Source organism: Serpula lacrymans (genome assembly GCF_000218685.1).
Source record: "Serpula lacrymans var. lacrymans S7.9 unplaced genomic scaffold SERLAscaffold_5, whole genome shotgun sequence".
In the NCBI taxonomy this organism is placed as follows: Eukaryota; Fungi; Basidiomycota; class Agaricomycetes; order Boletales; family Serpulaceae; genus Serpula; species Serpula lacrymans.
In genome coordinates, this window is record NW_006763294.1 from 613,024 (window position 1) to 631,500 (window position 18,477).

An 18,477-nucleotide genomic window follows, 5' to 3' on the forward strand; every position below is an offset into this window, starting at 1 on the left:
CTGTTTGCTCTGTAATCAAATTTCACTTTGATTGTCCTCGTTATCGCGATACTTACTTTTTGGTTGTCAGTTGATATGCCTGCAGATGGCGGCGATCTGCCAGCGGTGGCACATATGGTCGAACATGTGTTGACACACTTGGAGAATCACCGAGCAAGGTTTTCGACAATCTCCTCAAACTCCTCCCCATCTTCATCAGCCGCCCCTCCCCCACTCTTCGTAGGCGCTCAAGGTCCACAAGGTTCTGGAAAGACGTACCTGACATCTCGCTTGAGAGAGGCACTCGGGAAGAAGGGGGTGCGAGCTGTGGTGATGAGCTTGGATGATCTGTATTTGACGCATGAGGGCTTGGTGCAGGTTGCTGGGGGGAACTTGGATGGGAGTGAGAGAACTGGAAACGTGCTGTTGAAGGGAAGAGGTTTGCCTGGGACGCATGATGTCCAGCTTGGAACGGAAGTGCTGGGTGCTCTGAAGGAGATTAACGGCGCTGTCGGAGTAGACGGAGAGGGAAGCTTCAACAAGCAAGGTAGAACAATAGAGCTCCCCAGTTTCGAGAAATCATTGTTCGAAGGCGAAGGCGATCGTTTACCGCGTGGAGAGGGAAAAGGAACTGTGGTTAGTGCACCGCCTACGGTGGATGTGGTTGTGCTAGAAGGTTGGTGTGTTGGGTTCTATCCAGTGAGCGACGAGTGTTTGAAGAGGAGGTGGACGGGGGCGAAACAGGCGGAAGGTGGTGGAGGCGGAGGGTGGGAGGAAGGGCTGACGGAGTCGGACAAGGCTAGTGTTCGCGGGCTCATGGGTGTTTGTGAGATGGCGGGTGTGAGGATGGAAGATGTAGAAGAGGTGAACGAGAAGCTGAAAGCGTATGTAGACTGGTGGCAAATGCTTGACATGTTCTTACAGGTGAGCTATGCGCGCTGCCCTTCACGTTCTTACAATTACCTACGTGGCTCCCACCGCTCACTGCAAACGCGACTCTAAACAGATTAAACCGCCAGAACATTCGCCCTACGCAATCATCTATAAGTGGAGGCTGCAGCAGGAACATAACATGAAATCCCGGAATGGAGGCAAGGGAATGTCAGATGAGCAGGTCAAGAGGTATTTGTCCATTTCATCTTGTTTGTTTCACGTTTGTTCTATGCATTGTGACCTCTTATCCCCATCTACTCGGTTTATGGGAACCTCGTCACATCTTCTTTTTCAGATTCGTCGATCGTTACATTCCGGGATATGTCTTCTTTGGGGACGGGGTGACGAAAGGATTGGAGGCTGACGTGAAGGCTGAAGAAGGCAAATGTGACAACGAGGCGTCAGTACAGGGTGCTTTAACTGCACGTCGACCCTCGTGGATCGGGAGAGGACTGGTAATCACAATTGGAGAGGAGAGAGAAGTGCTTGGCGTTGACTCGTTCTAGAAGATATGTCATAGACAGGGACGATTGTGAAGGGAGTTCGCAGAATGGACTGGGAGAAGCATCTATGGTGAGCATGTCTTTGCTTCACTTGCAGTCTCGTGGCTTACGCTACTGTTTAGGCTAATAAGGCCGTGTAGTAATATGAACAAGGGACACGATATCAACGTACACGCACGTTATATGGTCGTTGGCCTTTTGATACACAATTTCTTGTTTGAGCTCATCTAACACCTCCCTCGAGATCTCGTCAGCTTTTTATGGAGGTCGTGTGCCCCAACGATGCATCGCCGAGGTGATACCACGTTCAAAATCACAAGGTCCGGGTTCTGGGCCATTCTTGCATCGTTGATCTCGTTCTGAGAATGTGATCGCACGACTTGCTTCGATAGGGAAGTGACAGATATGTATATATAAGCTGATGGCACGTTGTGACTCGAAAGAAAGGATTGTAAAGCCGCAGGAAATGAAGCGCAGCATAATATTACCTGAACTCATAGTTGCACTTGTTTTGTGGGCCCCTAAGCTCGAGTGTATTTACGCCCCTATCGAGAGGTTTTGTAATGACCGATTTATTGCCGACGCTACGCCTTGAATCAGGTACCGTGACGCTGTACCTAGACTGGACTGTCCATGATTGTTTTGTACTACGTCGTCGTATACAGGAGTAGTATGCATAACATATCAGATCCAGGCATTCTGTCTCGAAGTGAACGGTTGAGTCCAGTAGTTGTTGAAAGTATGCTTCCGCGAAGGTACAGCTAGGAGAATTGCAACCGGACCGGGACCAGCATGGAGAGAATCTCACAGCTTGCTGACAATCAAATGCAATCGAAATTATATATTCGCGATCAGTAAACTCATCATAAGTACCTAACACCGTCTGTCTCAGTCGACCTCCTCTCCAAAAACCATTGTCTGCTCTTGCACCGTGACAATGTATCCAATCCCCACACACACCGTCAACCTCATCCTGCAGTACATCTGTCCTCCATCCCAGCTCGACCAGCCCCTCCCCCCACACCTCATCTCAAAATCACTTCTCCAGAGACATCACTTCCTCTCCATTTTCCCCAATGATTCTCTCGAATACCTCTGCTGGCCGTCTTCTCAGAGCTCCAAGGCGGTGGAGCTGTTAGAGTCGTTCGTGGCAGTCAAGCGGGACTGGGATGTAGAGGGGGACGAGTTCGCTGTGCGGTACACTTCAGACCGAGAACACACGTGCGCCCATGTGCGTGTCACGACGGGAGAAGGACTCGACGATGATGATACCGGCGCGAGGCTAGTTTTCCAGTGGGACGACGTGGACGGGTGGAAATACCACGATCTCCAGCTCATGCCTTTCCCACCCGCCTCCCATGCGACCTTGGGAGAAGCTTCGTCGACGGCTTCATCCATTCAAGTTCCATACGATTCGAAACTAAACGGCACAGAACGTTCCCGCGAATTCGACGTCGCGAAAGATGCTGATGGGACTGAAGACGACGACGACGACGACGACGATTCGTATTGGAACGCGTATGGTGCGCACGAGGATAGCAGCCCGAGTGCCCTCCTAGGCTCTGCTGTCAACTCCAAGACGAGCGGTAGCGGAGAAGGAGCAGAGGACGCATATTGGGCGCAGTACGCTTCAGTTCAAGGTAAGTCATTTTTTCCTTCTCCTCGTCCTCTGTCACTAAACGTTTACTTTCTTTGATGTTAGGAACTGGCGATTCGACGCTTCCGTCCCCTCTGCCTGTTAAAAACCGCGCACTCCATCCGGCCAGCGACCCACATCGTTTCGCCGCAAGCCAAGAAGAACCCATCGCGATCCCTCTTTCTGCCATCCACTCGCGTTCGCGGTTCACCCATCTAGGCCCACCTTCGCCAAATACGCTCACCGACCTACTCAACGTCATCTCTCCTCGCCGCGACGAGTTCCCATCGCCGTTGTCCGATCCAGAAGAGTCAGAGACGGCGTCGGATACGCCGTCGCCGTTCTCTGCGCTAGATCAGCCTGAAACGATTACACCGCTGTCGGCGGCGGATAGCGATCAATATGCAGACGTATCGATGGTGTCTCGGCGAGGTGCTAGTGTGAACGGAACAGCTCATTCGACTGTGGGTCTTGGTGAGGGTCTTCGAATAATAACAGGGGATAACGAAGAGGACGATGGGATACTCAGGGACGCAGTCAAAGGGATTCACTCTCTATGGAAGGCTGGGAGGAGGAAGCAAAGCGCTGTTCGGTCACAAAGCGACGAAGACGCTCATTTCTTGCGTGTAGTTCGTGAGGCTATCGGTCAGTCATAGCGAGTATCTTATTGTAGTTCGCATCCATACGGGCATAATGAATCACGCATATATATAATATATAATATATATCCCAAGAAAAGATTCTGTACCTGGTGTCTATGAAGTAGTAGCTACAGAGGAAAAAGCAGATGTATTTGACTGAATGAACACTATTGGGTAGTAGGTGCATGCATGCTCAATATGATGATGACGATAATGATAGCAATCCGTTCCCTTCGACGAAAAAACCGATCTTGATGAGGGCGAAGTTGAGCTGGAGGAGCATGTCGGGGTTTTGGGGCGTGAATGTCGGCACCGCGGTTGGCACTGCAGCACTTGACGATGTAGAGGATGAAGAGATGGTGGATGACGTTGTGCTCGTGGTGGAGGTGGTGCTAACCCAGGTGGAAGTCGAAGTGGAGGTGGGCGTGTACACGTAGGTACTGGTAGGGGGCGGGGGCGGGGGCGACCAAGTTGTTTGAGGTGCCCATGACGTCGTAGGCGTTGCACTCGTCGTCGGTGCACCGTCACCGTAGGTCCAGTCTCCATAGAGCTCTCCCACGCTTGTGTCAGCGAAGTACTGGAAAAGCCCCTGGCTGAAGTCTAGACCGAGGTACGGACAACCAGGACACTTGTTTGTGTTTGATGATCAGGTTCTGGGTGGCTGACGGTTGAATGATGGGGGAAAAGATGCTCACTTCGTCGGTGATCTGTGCTTGCGTGGTCTTGTCGCCTACAGTGATGGTGATCATTGCGAAACAGTGTGCGCCGCCATCGAATTGCTGTGCGAGTTCGTATGTCAGCTCGACAACCCGATCAGGTCGGTAGAGCAAGGCTTACTGCAGAATTTAGGGCCACGATCTATGACCACAATTGCATGATTGGCAACTGAGATATAACACAATGCTGAAGACATAATTGCTCACATAGTCACTTGGCTGGTTGAAAACCCCACATGCGCCTCTGTATATGTCATCCTCAGCACATTACCAAGCGAGAGTTGGGGAATAGAACGTACGTGCCATCCTGGAAGTATGTAAACCGAGAGCTTCCATCGCGTTTACTGAGAGCTGTATCCGATACACCGATAGCTGTACCATTCATTTCAGGCAACGCGCGATTGTGGCCTAAGACTCGGGGACGAGCATGGGCTTTCTTGAGGTTCTGAGCAACTGCGAAACCGGCATCTCTACAAACGGAGAGCAAGAGACCTGAAAAGACAGACAAGAAGATAAAAGAGCGCATTGTATATTTTTTTTTTGTAGTGACTGTGGTTGGTTGTTTAGGAAATGACAAGACACAAGATGAAAGACGTTAGTAGACGTTACTGACACTGATTTTTTCTCAACGCGACTCAGTTCGATGGCTGCCTGGACCTTTCCGCTTAGTCAGACCAAGTCATCAAATCTCCGCTTTGTCTCCTGCCAAGGCTTTTTTGTCAGGGCCAGCCGCGGCGAATTTAGACGCGATATTTTGCAATATTTTGTCAGTGTGGCTCTGCAGTCTTCACCGTTTGTTTCCAGTGCCAGTGAACGGGGATGATCAGTCTCAGGCTCTTGGGCGGCGCGAGCGAAGCAAACACAGGTTGACCAGAGGTGGTCTACCCAGTGAGCCGCAGTTCCAAAAGCTGGACTGGTACTGCTAAGTCACTGGCAACCATTATATCCTTTTGGCTATACGCAGCAACTTCCTCTGTTTCAGGCGATGATTCGGTTCTCTGCAGAACTTCTGTTTCATTTTCCGCAAAAGACTGCGCCAATTCAGTTAGAATACCGAGGAGCCGTGCACATGATGCTAGACCGCACCAGCATAGCTCGTTGAACAGGTCGTCAGCCATATCGATATACTGTATCTGCACTCGGGCAGATTCATCGTGACCCTTGTACATGGAATCCTCCGACATTGTCTTTTTTTCTGATGCTCATTGGTAAGCAGTGCTTCACAGTTTGATGTTTTGTACTTTAAGCTTTAGGTTTGGTTTTACCAGTTGATCTTGTTTACTCTACTCGACTTACGCATATATCCGATCTACTGTAGTGACGAAAAGCCCGTCGAAAAAACAAACTCGTGACGCTTGGGCGGGGAACTCACTTGCAGACTTTGGGAATTAAACTGGAGGTAGGTCACCCGACCTATAAGACATCTGACCGCTAGCTACTTCAGGTGCATGATACCGTTGCTTGCTCGTGACTCGACATACATATCAGCGCACCGCTGGGATAAATTCTCATAGGTCAGTAGTGTGTCTTGCTTTCAGTCAATGTCCTTGTAGTGCCCAAAGATCTCCTGCGTGTCGTTGTGGTTTTCTTATGCTCAACACCGATCTAAAAATTGCAGTCGGATCGAATCCGCTGAACTTTTGGGCTTCATGCAATGAGGTAGGCTCATATCCTTTTTTTTAATATTTTACCACACATCTCTCTCGTCCCAGTTCATCTACTGGTCTTTAGTCGCTCTTGTCCACTAAAACATACATCCGTGGACATCACGAGCTGTTATCATGAAATGCCTTATTTTTGTACATGCTTCAAATTCGCAAGTGTATCAAATGTGCGGTAGAGAATACATCACAAGAAATCCCGCATTCAGGATTCTGTGTCTACCTGGCTACGTAGGGAAGCTTCAAGTTAGCGCAAGAATCGGAATGAAAGATCTATCCATCTGCCTCCCAGTGTGCAATTTTGGAATATGCCGAAAATTCACTTTGCAGTCTAATTAATGGTGAGATGAGACCTGCTAACCTTCGGTCAGGAATGGATATAATTATATCTCGTGAAAAGCCTTTGCACTTGCACATGATCACGGTCCTCGAGTTTCTCCTATACCTATAGAACTCAACGCAAGAAGTTTTTCATTCAGGATTTCATGTCTATTTAACTACACAGATAAAAGTATGGTCCGAAATGTTGAGAGATTTTGTCCGTGCCAGTGGGCGATATCATACTGTTGTTTATTATGATAGGTATGATAATTTGGGGAGCAAAAGCTCGCACAAAAAAGGGGATAATATTAGCATTTGTTACAGACAAAACCGCAGAGGTTGATCGGTCGGTTGGGGATCAAGTTTTGTTACAGGGTGAAAAGCATAAGCCAATGTCGAATCAGCTTGCATAATACCCGTGAAGACCATTTATGCTGAGTATAGCCCCTTCCTACGTGTCAAAAGTCCAATCTGCATAGAATGGGCCATTACTAAGGGGAACAAAGCTTTCGAAGAGCCCCTGACTGAGGGGCGAGGCCAGAATACGGACAAAAAGGACACTGGAAAACATCTGAGAAACACCAGCTACGATCAGTATTTGCCAGTGCACATACCTCGTCAACTATATGTGCTTGGTTAGATATGTCGTTGTAAGTGATAGTGATAGTAGAGAAACAATATTGTCCATTGCCGTATAGCTAGTTTTTTATGTGAGCGCAAGGTAACAGGCGGAATTTTTAAGCTGTGACAAAAGACTTGCATCCGCATCTAAGGCCACAACCTATACGGCATGTTAGATTAGCTATAGTAGGAGTCGCAGCAGAGTAGTAAGCTCACAAAGTCACTGGGCGCATTCGTAAGACCACAAACACCCCTGTACATGCCAACGTCAGCGTCAGTGATACACGCACAGGCCCGTAAATGGCAACATACAGGCCATCAACATAATATATCATTTCAGCATCGCTGTATGAAAGCCATTTGACGTGCTTGCTACTGATATCTACCAATAGCTCGGAGCTGTTTGCTCTGGATAAGTTATTGGTCACGGTAGTGTGAAGCTGAGCTGTGTCTTTCCCCAAGTTCGGCACTTTGCTGTTTGCTTGGAAGAAGTTCGAGAAAAGGACACATGAGAAGAGAGAGAGAAAGACGGACGACCACATTTTAGTGGAGAGGATGAGGGACAACCTGGCGGTTTATATACAACGATAGTGGTTTTCCCTGTACATATTTTTGCATTAGCATGTGGATCTTTGTGCATACTTACCTACTTCAAGTCATCCATTGGCTGACCGATGACATCGTCCGAGTACTATTAACATTTCATGATGAATTCTGCACTTGACTTAGATCAAACTCGCCTTTCTGATCTTGCTAAGGTGATTGATATACGTTTGCTCTACACACTTCTGTACTGGACTCTTTGCTGTAACTTGAACTTCAAGGCACTTTATCTACGATACCGCATCTGGAAGTTCGGGTCTTTGCAGCGGAGCACCAAACTTTTGGCGCCGATATCGATGCGGGGGTGGGGGAAACGACCATGAGAACGTGAACGTGAAAGCAAACTGAGAGCATCGAAGTACGCTTGTGTCCAATTTTCTCATAAAACCCCTTAAAGTCACAGAGCAGACCAAAATTCTGCCTAGATGTGTTAGTCGAGATTACTGCCCTATCCGATGTTAAAAAAGATCAAGACATCAGAGTCATGATTCTATGACATGTGTTAACTTGAACTTGAAGGTGTGAGATTGTGTTGACAGGTTTTGTACATTATATTCTTTGACGTTCCATGCAAAGTGACTCACACATGATTTTCCCGACCCATTAGAATCGTAAATAACCTTCGTTTCGTCTCAGGACCACTTTTAGAACATAGCCAATTACTGTCAGTGATCGATGTCTGCATACGGCCCCATCACCACTTCGAGGACATCACTACTACCACCCACTCTCTGGGATAGTCCTCGAAAAGCAGACGCAGCATCTCCCACATTCCTATCCATCCACCATGTCAACCGCTCAGCCGTAGAAGCACTCCCCGGCCTATTCGAATACCTGCACTCCGTCTTTGCAGATGAAGTCGATACGGGACTCTCGTATCCGCAAGAAAATGTGCGCGATCAGGCTGCTTTTGCGAACTATTTCTTTGCAGCCGATGTGCTCGTGGCGATCACTGGCACGGGAGAGGTCGCGATGACGGAGAAGAAGGATGGGGTGAGAGAGGTTGATCTGAGCGTGGAAGAAGCCAGAGCGGGACGATCTTGGGAAGTGTGTGTGGCTGGATTTTACTACGTGAGTGGGGAGCCTGCTTTGTTATGACATCCCCTTATCGAGAGCGTGGTCTTGCAGGTGAAACCGAACTATCCCGGACGATCATCGCATGTAAGTATTTCAGTTCACAGCCAAAGAGTAGTTGCGGGGAAGAGCTGCGGTCCGTAGTCGAAACGCGACTTGGAGCCGTGAACGGGTTTCGAAACTCCATAGAAGTCTGAATTCGTCTGATGCTAATTCAAATTCATCTCCGTCACATCAGATATGCAATGCTGGTTTTGTCGTTCCTCCAAACCAACGAGGTGGCGGTTTCGGCTCTGTCCTCGCAAAGTCCTATCTTCATTATGGCCCAGCACTAGGTTACAAAGCCAGCGTGTTTAATTTGGTATATGTGAATAACACAGCAAGCGTCAGGTGCACACGCTTTTTCAAAGTTGACATTCCCCCCTCATCCTGTAGGAGCAATGACACATAGACGCCGGTACTGGTAGTCGAATATCGAGTTCCGTACACGTTTGTCTCCATTATTTTTTATGTTGATATCTTTGCTTGATGGACCGCAATGTTGATGACGTGCTTACAGACTATGGGAAAAACTTAACTTCACGAAAGCGGGTCTGATACCCAAGGCAGGTCGCCTCAAACGCAAAGACGGACAGGAGGGGGAGGAGTACGTCGACGCGTGGGTCTTTTACAAGAGTTTCGAAGGGGAAGACCGTGGTGTCAATGCTGCTATCCTTAGCGCATGAACTGTTAAACCACACTGAAGATATAAATACGGTATGGGGCTGTAGTTTGCTAGAAGCCCTCGTATAGCGTGTACTCACTGTTCCTCATAAAGTAATGATCTGTGGCTGTTCGAGTACCACGTAGAGAGGATGTGGATAGGGGATAAGTGCAAGGCACTGGGCCACACGATGAGTTGGGCCGCAAGATGTGATCAGGATAGGTGTGAACTGTCGACATGCCAGTGGCTTACTTTATTTGTACAGTCAGGGGCTTTGCTTGTCAGTCAGTGGCCCACCGGTGCCTGCCCATTGCGCAATCACTGTAGAACAATCGATAGGAACAACTTCTGGACTGGGAAACAAGTGTAGCACTTCATCACACCAAGATGCTCTATGTACTGATCGCAGAAAAGGGAAGTGAGGAGCTTTTCTCGGTGCATTGTTTATCCATTATCGATGATCAAGAAACAGTCTCAAACTGTCCAAACTTGTATCCGAGCTTTAAGAGTCATAGAAGGAGCCTTACCACATCGTCAGAGGTGAGTAAACTTTCATATCCTCTCCCTCGGTATCATAACAATGAGCTTCGAAAAAGGCTTCTACACCACAGCAAGTACCACTCGTGACTCACCTAGACCTAATTTAAAAAGCTGGGCATTGATCATGACCCGTGTGTACCATCGAGGACGATATCTTGATCACAATGATTATCATCGCCAATCCGCAGTAACTCAGACGCTAAAAGCAATCCCATTCAGCATGCCATGGCATCGCTATCAACATCATATAGGTCCAGTTATGCTTAATACGTTCGTTGGGTGGGCCACCCGGTCACGAGGTGTGGTTATATATGGGGATTCTCCAGGGAAGGAATCCAACCTGAATGGTCAGGCGTTCAGGCCCATATCGATGCGGGTGATAGGGTGAAATAGTGACCGTGATTCGACTGGAGGGATTCTCGGAGCCGCTAGTGCGACTTTGGTGTCTCACAGGATGCGGATGCGGGTGCGTTGGATATACGAGGAAGTTGTTAAGAAAAAACAATTAGCAAGAACGGGACGGCGGTGGAGGGCGGGAGGGCGGAGTGTGTGTGTCCCCACGCGCCACTGGTAGATCATCGCCATCTCTCGTGGATAAGCTCTCTCCACGGCGGATGTCCTGAGGAACCCATAAGGGGACTAGTGGAAGAAAGTAGCCCAGAAATGACTGGACCCTCGAAGGGGGGGGAGGGGCTGGAAAGAGATGTCTTTTTTGTTGATTAAAATCTGTCAGATGGCTGTGTCCGATGGGTTCTAAAGATCTCCACATGATATTAGTGGCTCGTGTATGTCAAATGTGACGGTAGTGTAAGTAAAGGTTTCCACCTGGAGTGAATAAAGACAGTTATTTGATTTCGTCCGTGGATGGTACCAATCGACAAATACGTAGAGGAGAGCTTGGAGTTTCCCTCCTTCGGTCACGGTAGCCCCACCACCCTAGCTGTCAACATGGGCAACTCAGGATCAGAGCTATTCAGCGCGTCAACTTGAAGCCTGAGCGCTTCATCGCGATCCTGATAAAGCAATCGACAGCTGGTGTGCTCTGCAGCCTTTTCATATAGATCTTTATCGTATTATCGTAGCACACCAAACGGGTTCGCGTAGATGAGTGCAGCAGTCGGATATCCGCGGCTTGCTGCCAGTGGGAGGCAAAATTGATAGGACGAATAACGTGATAGAGAGTGATGGATACACTCAGACGTACGAGCAACGCGTCGACAGCTGACAGCCTACAAGCGAAGAGGCTGTCCCAGATAGCAGGGTAAACAGTGCAGCATCAGAGGATGGCTGAAGACCAACGATCGTGGGTGGGTGAGAGGTAGTAAGCGTAGTCCCAGCAGTGTAAACTTTGTCAACAGTTTAAACAGAAAAGGTCTCCCACACACAGCTTGCTGGCAAGCTGCGATCAGGGAAAGCTGGGGTTGGTTGGAATATTCCAGTGGACTCGAATGGCAAGGAGAAGACAGGAGTATATGTCACGGCAAAATAATAATGCTAAAATGATAACCGATACGCAAAGCAGATCTCGTACTTCTTCCTCAAATACGCCATTCATTGCTATGCCATCACCGCGTGCTCTCGAGGGCGCCCAGGTTACTCGACTACACCGCGGTAGGGAGTACACCATATATCAGTTAGTCACACACGAGGTTGACAGAGAAACCGGACGGGGCCCGCCGGCATTCTTTTGATAAAAGGAGGTGGGGAGGAAGGTACAGCGGAATAAACTGAGTTGGGATGCGGCTTACAGCATTGCTCGGGCACTGAGATGGGCCCGGTGACGGCAGAGGCGAGAACGATGCATAGGAAGGAAATCTGAGGTTTGCACTTATTCTCAGTATACTTTGGCCGCAATGGGACCGCACCGCGAGGAACACTATCACCGCATGATACGGGCCGCTGTGGGTATGTTGTCGGAGGAAAGTCCAAAAACAATTGGTGGCTCGGAATGGAGGAGGCAGCATTGCATAAAACCTGCAGGATTGACACACTGGCAAGTCTAGCGTTCTGAGTCGAATATGTCAGGGTCCTAGATCGCATGAAAATCCATTCTACCGCGGCGGACATCAAATTTAAAGTAGTCAAAACAATGTGTGTGCTTATCATCCGTGGATGTTTAAGGCGTGTATGGCCTGATCTTCCGATTTCAATCTGAGGAACTGGCGGGCATGACTTAGAAGTCAATCGAAAGGCTAGAGCTGATAGACAAGCGAGTTCTCAGTTATGTACATTTCCTTGGAAGGGGTTGCAGAGAATTGACGAAGACGTACCACGGAAATGACGATGGCTTGGTTTTTTTCTTTCTTTTTCGTTAACGGATCAATTACGAAGATGAAAGGTGCTGTAAGCCTATTTGACAGTAGTGAGAAACAAAAAGCCACGGGGCTCATCCCCCAATGAAATCGTCTGTATGATGAGCTCATGCCCCCCTCCCAAATGCCTGCAGCAGCCGCCAGACTCGTGCGCCATCAGAATGGACGGAGCAATCAAAAAAAAATCAACACAATCAATCGCAAAGCCGCCCCCGAAATGATGCGGCGCAGGCCTCGCGACCTTCGCGGAGAGCGTAGCTGAAATGAGTTTGATGCACGAGGCTGCCGCGTGTGTTCCCCAGAAAACATGGCACCCTCAGAGAAGCAAGCGTAGTACGGCAGTCTGGAGTGAGCTTTGAGATCTTCAAGACTAACACAAAGAGTCATAACGAGCGCTCCGCCCTCGAGGCTGATATGAAATCTGCAGATCGAAATGGTACTTGAAGGCTTATCACAGGTATGAAATGGAGAAAGGAGCGCCGTGTTCAGATATGGGCGGCTGCTAACGGAGGAGGCTCTTTCTATAATAATGAGTTGAAGAGTTGAGTGGAAGATCCATAGTAACAAAATGAATTGAATATAGCGCGCGATAACGAATCACGATGGCCTGCAATAGGACGCATGGCCGCCTTTCACCGCTCCTTCTGGAGTTCTTCGGGGGAAGGGAAATGATGAGTATTGTCACGAGGTGGACTATGGACCCCTAGAACCACGTCTCGCGGATGACCTGATCTATGTGCCTGCTGCATACTGTAGATAAGCTTTTAACGAGAGCTGCGAGATCAGTTGCAGCGTGCGTGTACAGCGAAAGGACATGCAAGTATGACTACGGTGACTAACAATGAGACGAAAGGGCTAATGTATCAGTAGACGATATCAAAAGGTGATGGCCCACAGGAATGCGAGGAGAGTAGGTGGCAGAACGGAGATAAATAGAAAAGCGTGAAGATTTGTTGATCGTATTTGGACTGATAAACAGAGGGGAGAGACGCTAGGCGTGCCACTGAACACAGTCAGATGTGTTTCCATATCAAGACGACATGCTGTACCCGGCCTCCGTTGTCTTAAAAAAACGTGTCCAGAAAGACGTTTCCATCCGAAAGGTCTGATGCGGCGAATGTCCTCTAGAAGGAATATCCTCAGAATGGGCAAGGTTCATAACGTATCATCAATCAACCCGGAAATTGACAGATAACGCGCTGTAGGCCCTTGCGTCGATGCCTGAGGCTGTTCTACCCGTCCCATCCCCTCCAAGCACCGGGTCCGAGCGTAAATGAAACGAATGGTGCTCATTGTTTGCCACTGATGGATCGAGACAAAAGACAGCACGCACCAGTTAGTGACAACACTCTCAGCGCTCATCTAGTACATGTGTATTCAAGTTTTTATTTCATTATATCCTACTATGCCCATGAGTGATGCTATTGAAACATGAAATGTGATATGGCAAAAAGATATGTATGCAAAAATGAAAAGAACACCTACAACCCTCCCACCAATGCACAAAACAGGAAATGACAACGATGTCGAAGAGGAGGGGGTATAGATAAGTCCATTAAATATGGCGCAAGTCTGTCGGGATCGTATACATTAATTTGCGAAGTCTTCGAGACGGCGCGAGGTGGATACGTCTGATAAATGAACGACTAGCAAAAACGTCGAGGCTATAATACAAGTGTGAGGATCATTTCACCAAACGGCAGGGGTGGCGAACGCGAACATTTTCGACTTCGAAAGTGTAGGCGGTGGTATTGACTCGGTTCGTCTTGGATAACCAGGCGACGAGCTGGCCGATACAATTTTTGCGGTGAGGTCTTCGACGCCAGGGGGTGTAGGTGGCGAAGCAGAAGATGCAGGAGACGTGGTAGCCGAATTGCTGGGCGAGGGTGTATCGGGTGTCGCCGGAGGAGAATAGGTGGATGAGGTGTTTGTCGATGGTGGGGGGTATGGGGGTTTGGGTGGAGATGGGTAGCGGTGACCGAACGACGGTATTGGACTCGTACTCGTGTTGGCGGGAGGGAATGGGTTGGAAGTGGATGGCGGCGACGTCTTGGAGGAGGGAGGAAGAATGTAGGTAGGGTAAGGCCCTGGGCCCGCAAAGTCCTTGCGTACCATTTCTTCAAACTCCTTCAAAGTAACTGGGTCCACGTTGAGCTCCCAATCGAGGTATTGGCACATCTCTCTTTCCATCTGGTTAATTTCACGTAACTGGAACATACCCTGAGCCACAATGCTCCAGGACTTATTACTGTACGTGTCGTCGCAAATGACTTTTGAAGCAATCATAAACGCGGAGACAAAGAGTCTATGACCAGAGGAGCCTCGAGCGGTGGGAAAACGAGCCTTCAAGCGCTGCAAAAGGACGAGGGCGGCAAAAGTGACAGATGCATGGAGCTTGGTGCGATGAAGGGCATAAGCGATGAAATATGGGAGCTTAGTGGAAGAGCCAGACGTCGATGGAGGGTATTCTGGGCAGGCGAAGAGATGGGTGATAAAACGGGCACAGAGGCGGGAGGCCTGTTCATGACCGTAGAAGGGGTCCTGCTGCCTAGACGTGGGCTGAGTCGAAGCTGGTTTCGACGGAGCCTGTGATAGGTTGTTGTAAAGTGAGAAACTTTAAAAAAGGGACGAACGGGCAAAGATACTTACCGGAGGCGCCGGGTGGTAGGCCATGCGCGAATGGGAGAGACTATGTGCGTTCCGGAACGGAGACGGGTGTTGGGCGATTTGAGGGCCATGTACAGCAGCCATTATGTAGAATGGTGGAAGAAGATGTTGTTGTTAGAAAATAGCTGAGGAAGGGAATATGAGTCAGTGGAAGAGCAGAGAGGAGAGAGCTATATAAGAAAGTGAATCCTGAGAACGGCAAGGAAGAAGGGGAAGGGCCTTCGCGAGGAGCATGGGACGGTGCGAGGACTTTGAAAGCAAGGAAACCACGCTTCGAAGATTATATCCGAAAGACATGTGTTGTGCCACATCAAAAAGGGCAGTAAATCATTAGAAAATAAATGATTAGATAAGCAATACGCCCCGAACTGCCAACCGAGCGAAGGCTGCAACCGGAACAGCATGGTCTCTTTCGTAGACATACCCTGATTGTTGGGACCTTGCGCGGACCAGCCGGTGTGTATCAAATCCAAAAAGATACCGCCAAAGAAACGTTACAGGTCACTGGAGCGTCCCCTTGCGGACATCCACGAAACAAGCCAATACTCACCGTGTGAAATCCCTATTGGGACCTGTGTCCGTCCTCCTGCAGCCCAGCTTTTTATGTTTCGCTTCACGCCTCGAGGTCAAATGGAAGGAAGATTACGAGCAGGGCTCTTGACTAATTAGCAATGCTCGATCGAACTGCGAGAGGCAGTGGAGAAGATCACTTGCAGTCTGCTGCTGCGAATATGTAGAGTATGGGTGTTGGCGAAGTTGTAGATGCACAGAGCTGCGAAACACAACACACGGGTATATATATCAGAGCCTCAGAACAAAGGCGCTCCCTGTTCAATGGATGAGTCGGAGCTACTCCAGTCTTCGGGTTCTCGGCCCACAATCCTGTGCAGCTCGCCCATTTTCGCAAACTGACTCGCTTCGTCCGTCCGCCACGGTTCGTGTCCACCGCCTTATCGCCACCTGCTATCCCAGAATCTCATCTCTGCGATGCTCAGATGCTCCGCTGCTCATCTCAGTCCTTGCACTTTTGCGGGGCATCCATATGCATGATTAGCATTATACTCAGAGTCAGAGCGAGCACTACGGATCGGCGAATGTCACCTTCGTACCGTAGCAGGCGGTACGGACGCTGGCTGTCTTCACCTCTCGCACTGCTTTTGCTTGAAACAACGTTCCAAGATCCGGTCATTTCGCCGAACGTTCAAACTACACAAAAACTCTGACTGAAATCAATCATTTTCATGCCGGGGCCTCGTCCTGTCTAGAATATATAGCTAACTTTGACAATCTTCGCTTTATTTTATCACAATGCACTGCTTCTCCAAACCGGTCCACCAAACATCACTTGGCCTTTGTCTGCAGTACAATCACGTTTACTATAACACCTCCTTGTCTTGTCTTCTCGAACTCTCTTTGTCAGACCAGTTCTTTGCTTGGAGCAGCCGTTTGGAGTCTTCCACTAGACGTTCTTGCTTGCAGTGTGTCCCCTGCGTTTTTCGGATCTTGTCCAATTACTCTTTACGATCCAATAACTCCACGATGGTGCTGCTCTTGCTACTCGTGGGTCTGAACACTATCTCTTCCTCTACACTATTTCTGTGGTCCCTATATCCTGATCTGGCCTCTCCGATTACGCATGTCCCACTACTCCATAATCGCAAATGGCAGCTGCACGCCATTGATTTTGACGTAAGCATCCAACTCACGTCTCCGCTATCAACGTAAAATAGTATCCAATGCCCTCGGACTGCATTCCTAGTGGTACAACCAGGCTACTCGGGCGACATAATATATTACCTGTAACCAATACTCATCAGCGCCTCATAGTACACGCACTACTAGGCTTTTTTATGCCACGACGCTGTGGGTTTTCACAGCACGCGAGCGTCAAGGTGTAGTGGTTACCTCTTCAAGTGTCCATTCCCCTGGTGTGCATTCGTAGACAATTGTGCGGCTTTGATGCGGGTACCACGGACGTTCAATTCAAATCCCCGTCTGTCTATAGTATCTTATTTCGCCCTGGTAAACAGCTAGCCTGTTACGATCTGCCAGTGAGTCTCTCTTGCACCTCTGCCTCGTCGTTTCCCTCCTCCCCCATCTCCCATCTGTCGAAAAATGACGTCGAGCTGGAACTGGCTAATCGCGCCAACTTCTCATTTTAGCTTCCCGTCGGGCTTGATCATCGATCGTGACTTGCACAGGTTGTCGGTCCTCGGTATACCGGTGTTTCCTATTATATCCAGTGGGTATCAATCTTGGTTATCAATTGAGCAATTCGTCGAAACTCTCTACTACTTATACAGTTTGTAGGTTCGGTTACTGCTCTTAGTTTTCTCAAGAGTTGTGATGACAGCTGTATCCTGCAACAGGTCCTCCTATACAGATAGTCATTTTCATGTAGCTGTTCGTTGCTGGAAAGTTAGCCATTATTATGGTCCTTCTTATCCACCTTGGGAACTGCGGAGATTTGACAAGGAAGAATAAGATCTTTAAGTATGACCCGGTCGCAGGTAGGTGGGGAAACCGGTCACAGGATTAAGAATGGTGGCGGCATGTTGTCACCTACATTTGTACGATCCTTCGACGTGTGAGCTCACTAAAGGCTTCATTATCATCTTTCTCTCGTATTCTCTAACCACTTCTTTCATCGTTTCTCAGCTATACAGGTATCTGTCTGATAAGGTGTCATTTGCAGCCGTAATCTCGCAGATTTCCGTTCGCGCTGGTGTCATAAACAGTTTATAGTTCGACGAGATTCCTCCCCTATGTAGCTGAGCAAGTTATATTCTGCCAGTTTTGCAGTTGCTTGGGTAATCTGGTGGGTATCATCTCCCAGCATGAGAAATGATGGTGTAGAGGCACCACTAAAGGTTGACGTCACTCGTGCTTTAGCATATGCTCGACACAGGATGCAGTCTGATTTTTCCGCAAAGCCTTACAACTTTCTTCCTACTCCATGAGCCGAACACTGACGTAGCAGGCCCGCACCCGTCGCTCGGGGATACTATCAGTCATGAACTACGGTTCCCCGAGGCGTCCATTCACCATCGCTTACGCCTGTACTTCCACCCGGTGTTCAAAATTATCAATCTCATCGACATACTGTGTCATGTGTTTGTTCTCAAAAGCCCCACGTTTATGGGGGGCAGAATTGTAATGTACCGCTCTGGCTGCGTCCTTTTGGTTATTTCTCTCTCTAGACCGGAGATGAATCGTTTCGCGAACATTCTTTGCAGCTCAATGATCGCATTCCATTTGCGACAGAGATTCTATTGCCTATTGCTATTTGTTAGGCCATGTCACGGTCGAATTCATTACTTTCTACCATATCGTATGATTTCGTATTTCTTTTCACATACATTATGGTAAGCAAACCGGTTCGATTCGTGATTCGTGTTAGGCTCGCTGCGTACACAATCATTAACAGCCTGTTTCCACGGGGGTAGGAGTCAACTGCGGTGGAGCCGCTGGCAGCAGTTTTAATGTTAAGGTGTGGGTATGTTGTATCAGAGCTTTACAGTACAGGAGATCGTCACTATAGTTGTAATGCTCAAATGGACTCAGCAT

At 48.7% G+C, this 18,477-nt stretch overlaps 7 protein-coding genes across 7 annotated transcripts; 5 read left to right on the forward strand and 2 right to left on the reverse strand.

The window, feature by feature from the left end:
- Positions 1-110: 110 nt before the first annotated feature.
- SERLADRAFT_463124 (uncharacterized protein) lies at positions 111-1,990 on the forward strand (the record flags this gene model as incomplete). Its single annotated transcript, XM_007316371.1, has 4 exons — positions 111-903; positions 986-1,101; positions 1,208-1,485; positions 1,538-1,990. 3 exons carry the CDS (start codon positions 115-117, stop codon positions 1,416-1,418), a joined length of 1,116 nt encoding a protein of 371 aa, XP_007316433.1.
- A 257-nt stretch (positions 1,991-2,247) lies between these two features.
- SERLADRAFT_414372 (uncharacterized protein) lies at positions 2,248-4,316 on the forward strand (the record flags this gene model as incomplete). The annotated part of the gene is made up of 2 exons (XM_007316372.1): positions 2,248-3,055; positions 3,118-4,316. 2 exons carry the CDS (start codon positions 2,353-2,355, stop codon positions 3,705-3,707), a joined length of 1,293 nt encoding a protein of 430 aa, XP_007316434.1.
- Positions 4,317-5,289: 973 nt separating this feature from the next.
- Positions 5,290-5,577, reverse strand: SERLADRAFT_384700 (uncharacterized protein; the record flags this gene model as incomplete). Its single annotated transcript, XM_007316373.1, has 1 exon — positions 5,290-5,577. One exon carries the CDS (start codon positions 5,575-5,577, stop codon positions 5,290-5,292), a length of 288 nt encoding a protein of 95 aa, XP_007316435.1.
- A 1,304-nt stretch (positions 5,578-6,881) lies between these two features.
- SERLADRAFT_384703 (uncharacterized protein) lies at positions 6,882-7,553 on the reverse strand (the record flags this gene model as incomplete). The annotated part of the gene is made up of 4 exons (XM_007316374.1): positions 6,882-7,088; positions 7,151-7,171; positions 7,228-7,264; positions 7,324-7,553. 4 exons carry the CDS (start codon positions 7,551-7,553, stop codon positions 6,882-6,884), a joined length of 495 nt encoding a protein of 164 aa, XP_007316436.1.
- A 380-nt stretch (positions 7,554-7,933) lies between these two features.
- On the forward strand, positions 7,934-9,525 carry SERLADRAFT_463133 (uncharacterized protein; the record flags this gene model as incomplete). The annotated part of the gene is made up of 5 exons (XM_007316375.1): positions 7,934-8,153; positions 8,222-8,685; positions 8,743-8,775; positions 8,927-9,078; positions 9,248-9,525. The coding sequence occupies 4 exons, from the start codon at positions 8,290-8,292 to the stop codon at positions 9,411-9,413; spliced, it is 747 nt and encodes a 248-aa protein (XP_007316437.1).
- Positions 9,526-9,636: 111 nt separating this feature from the next.
- Positions 9,637-10,163, forward strand: SERLADRAFT_463135 (uncharacterized protein; the record flags this gene model as incomplete). Its single annotated transcript, XM_007316376.1, has 2 exons — positions 9,637-9,931; positions 9,988-10,163. 2 exons carry the CDS (start codon positions 9,779-9,781, stop codon positions 10,036-10,038), a joined length of 204 nt encoding a protein of 67 aa, XP_007316438.1.
- Positions 10,164-15,850: 5,687 nt separating this feature from the next.
- SERLADRAFT_463145 (uncharacterized protein) lies at positions 15,851-17,987 on the forward strand (the record flags this gene model as incomplete). The annotated part of the gene is made up of 2 exons (XM_007316377.1): positions 15,851-17,728; positions 17,803-17,987. One exon carries the CDS (start codon positions 16,219-16,221, stop codon positions 16,633-16,635), a length of 417 nt encoding a protein of 138 aa, XP_007316439.1.
- Positions 17,988-18,477: the final 490 nt, after the last annotated feature.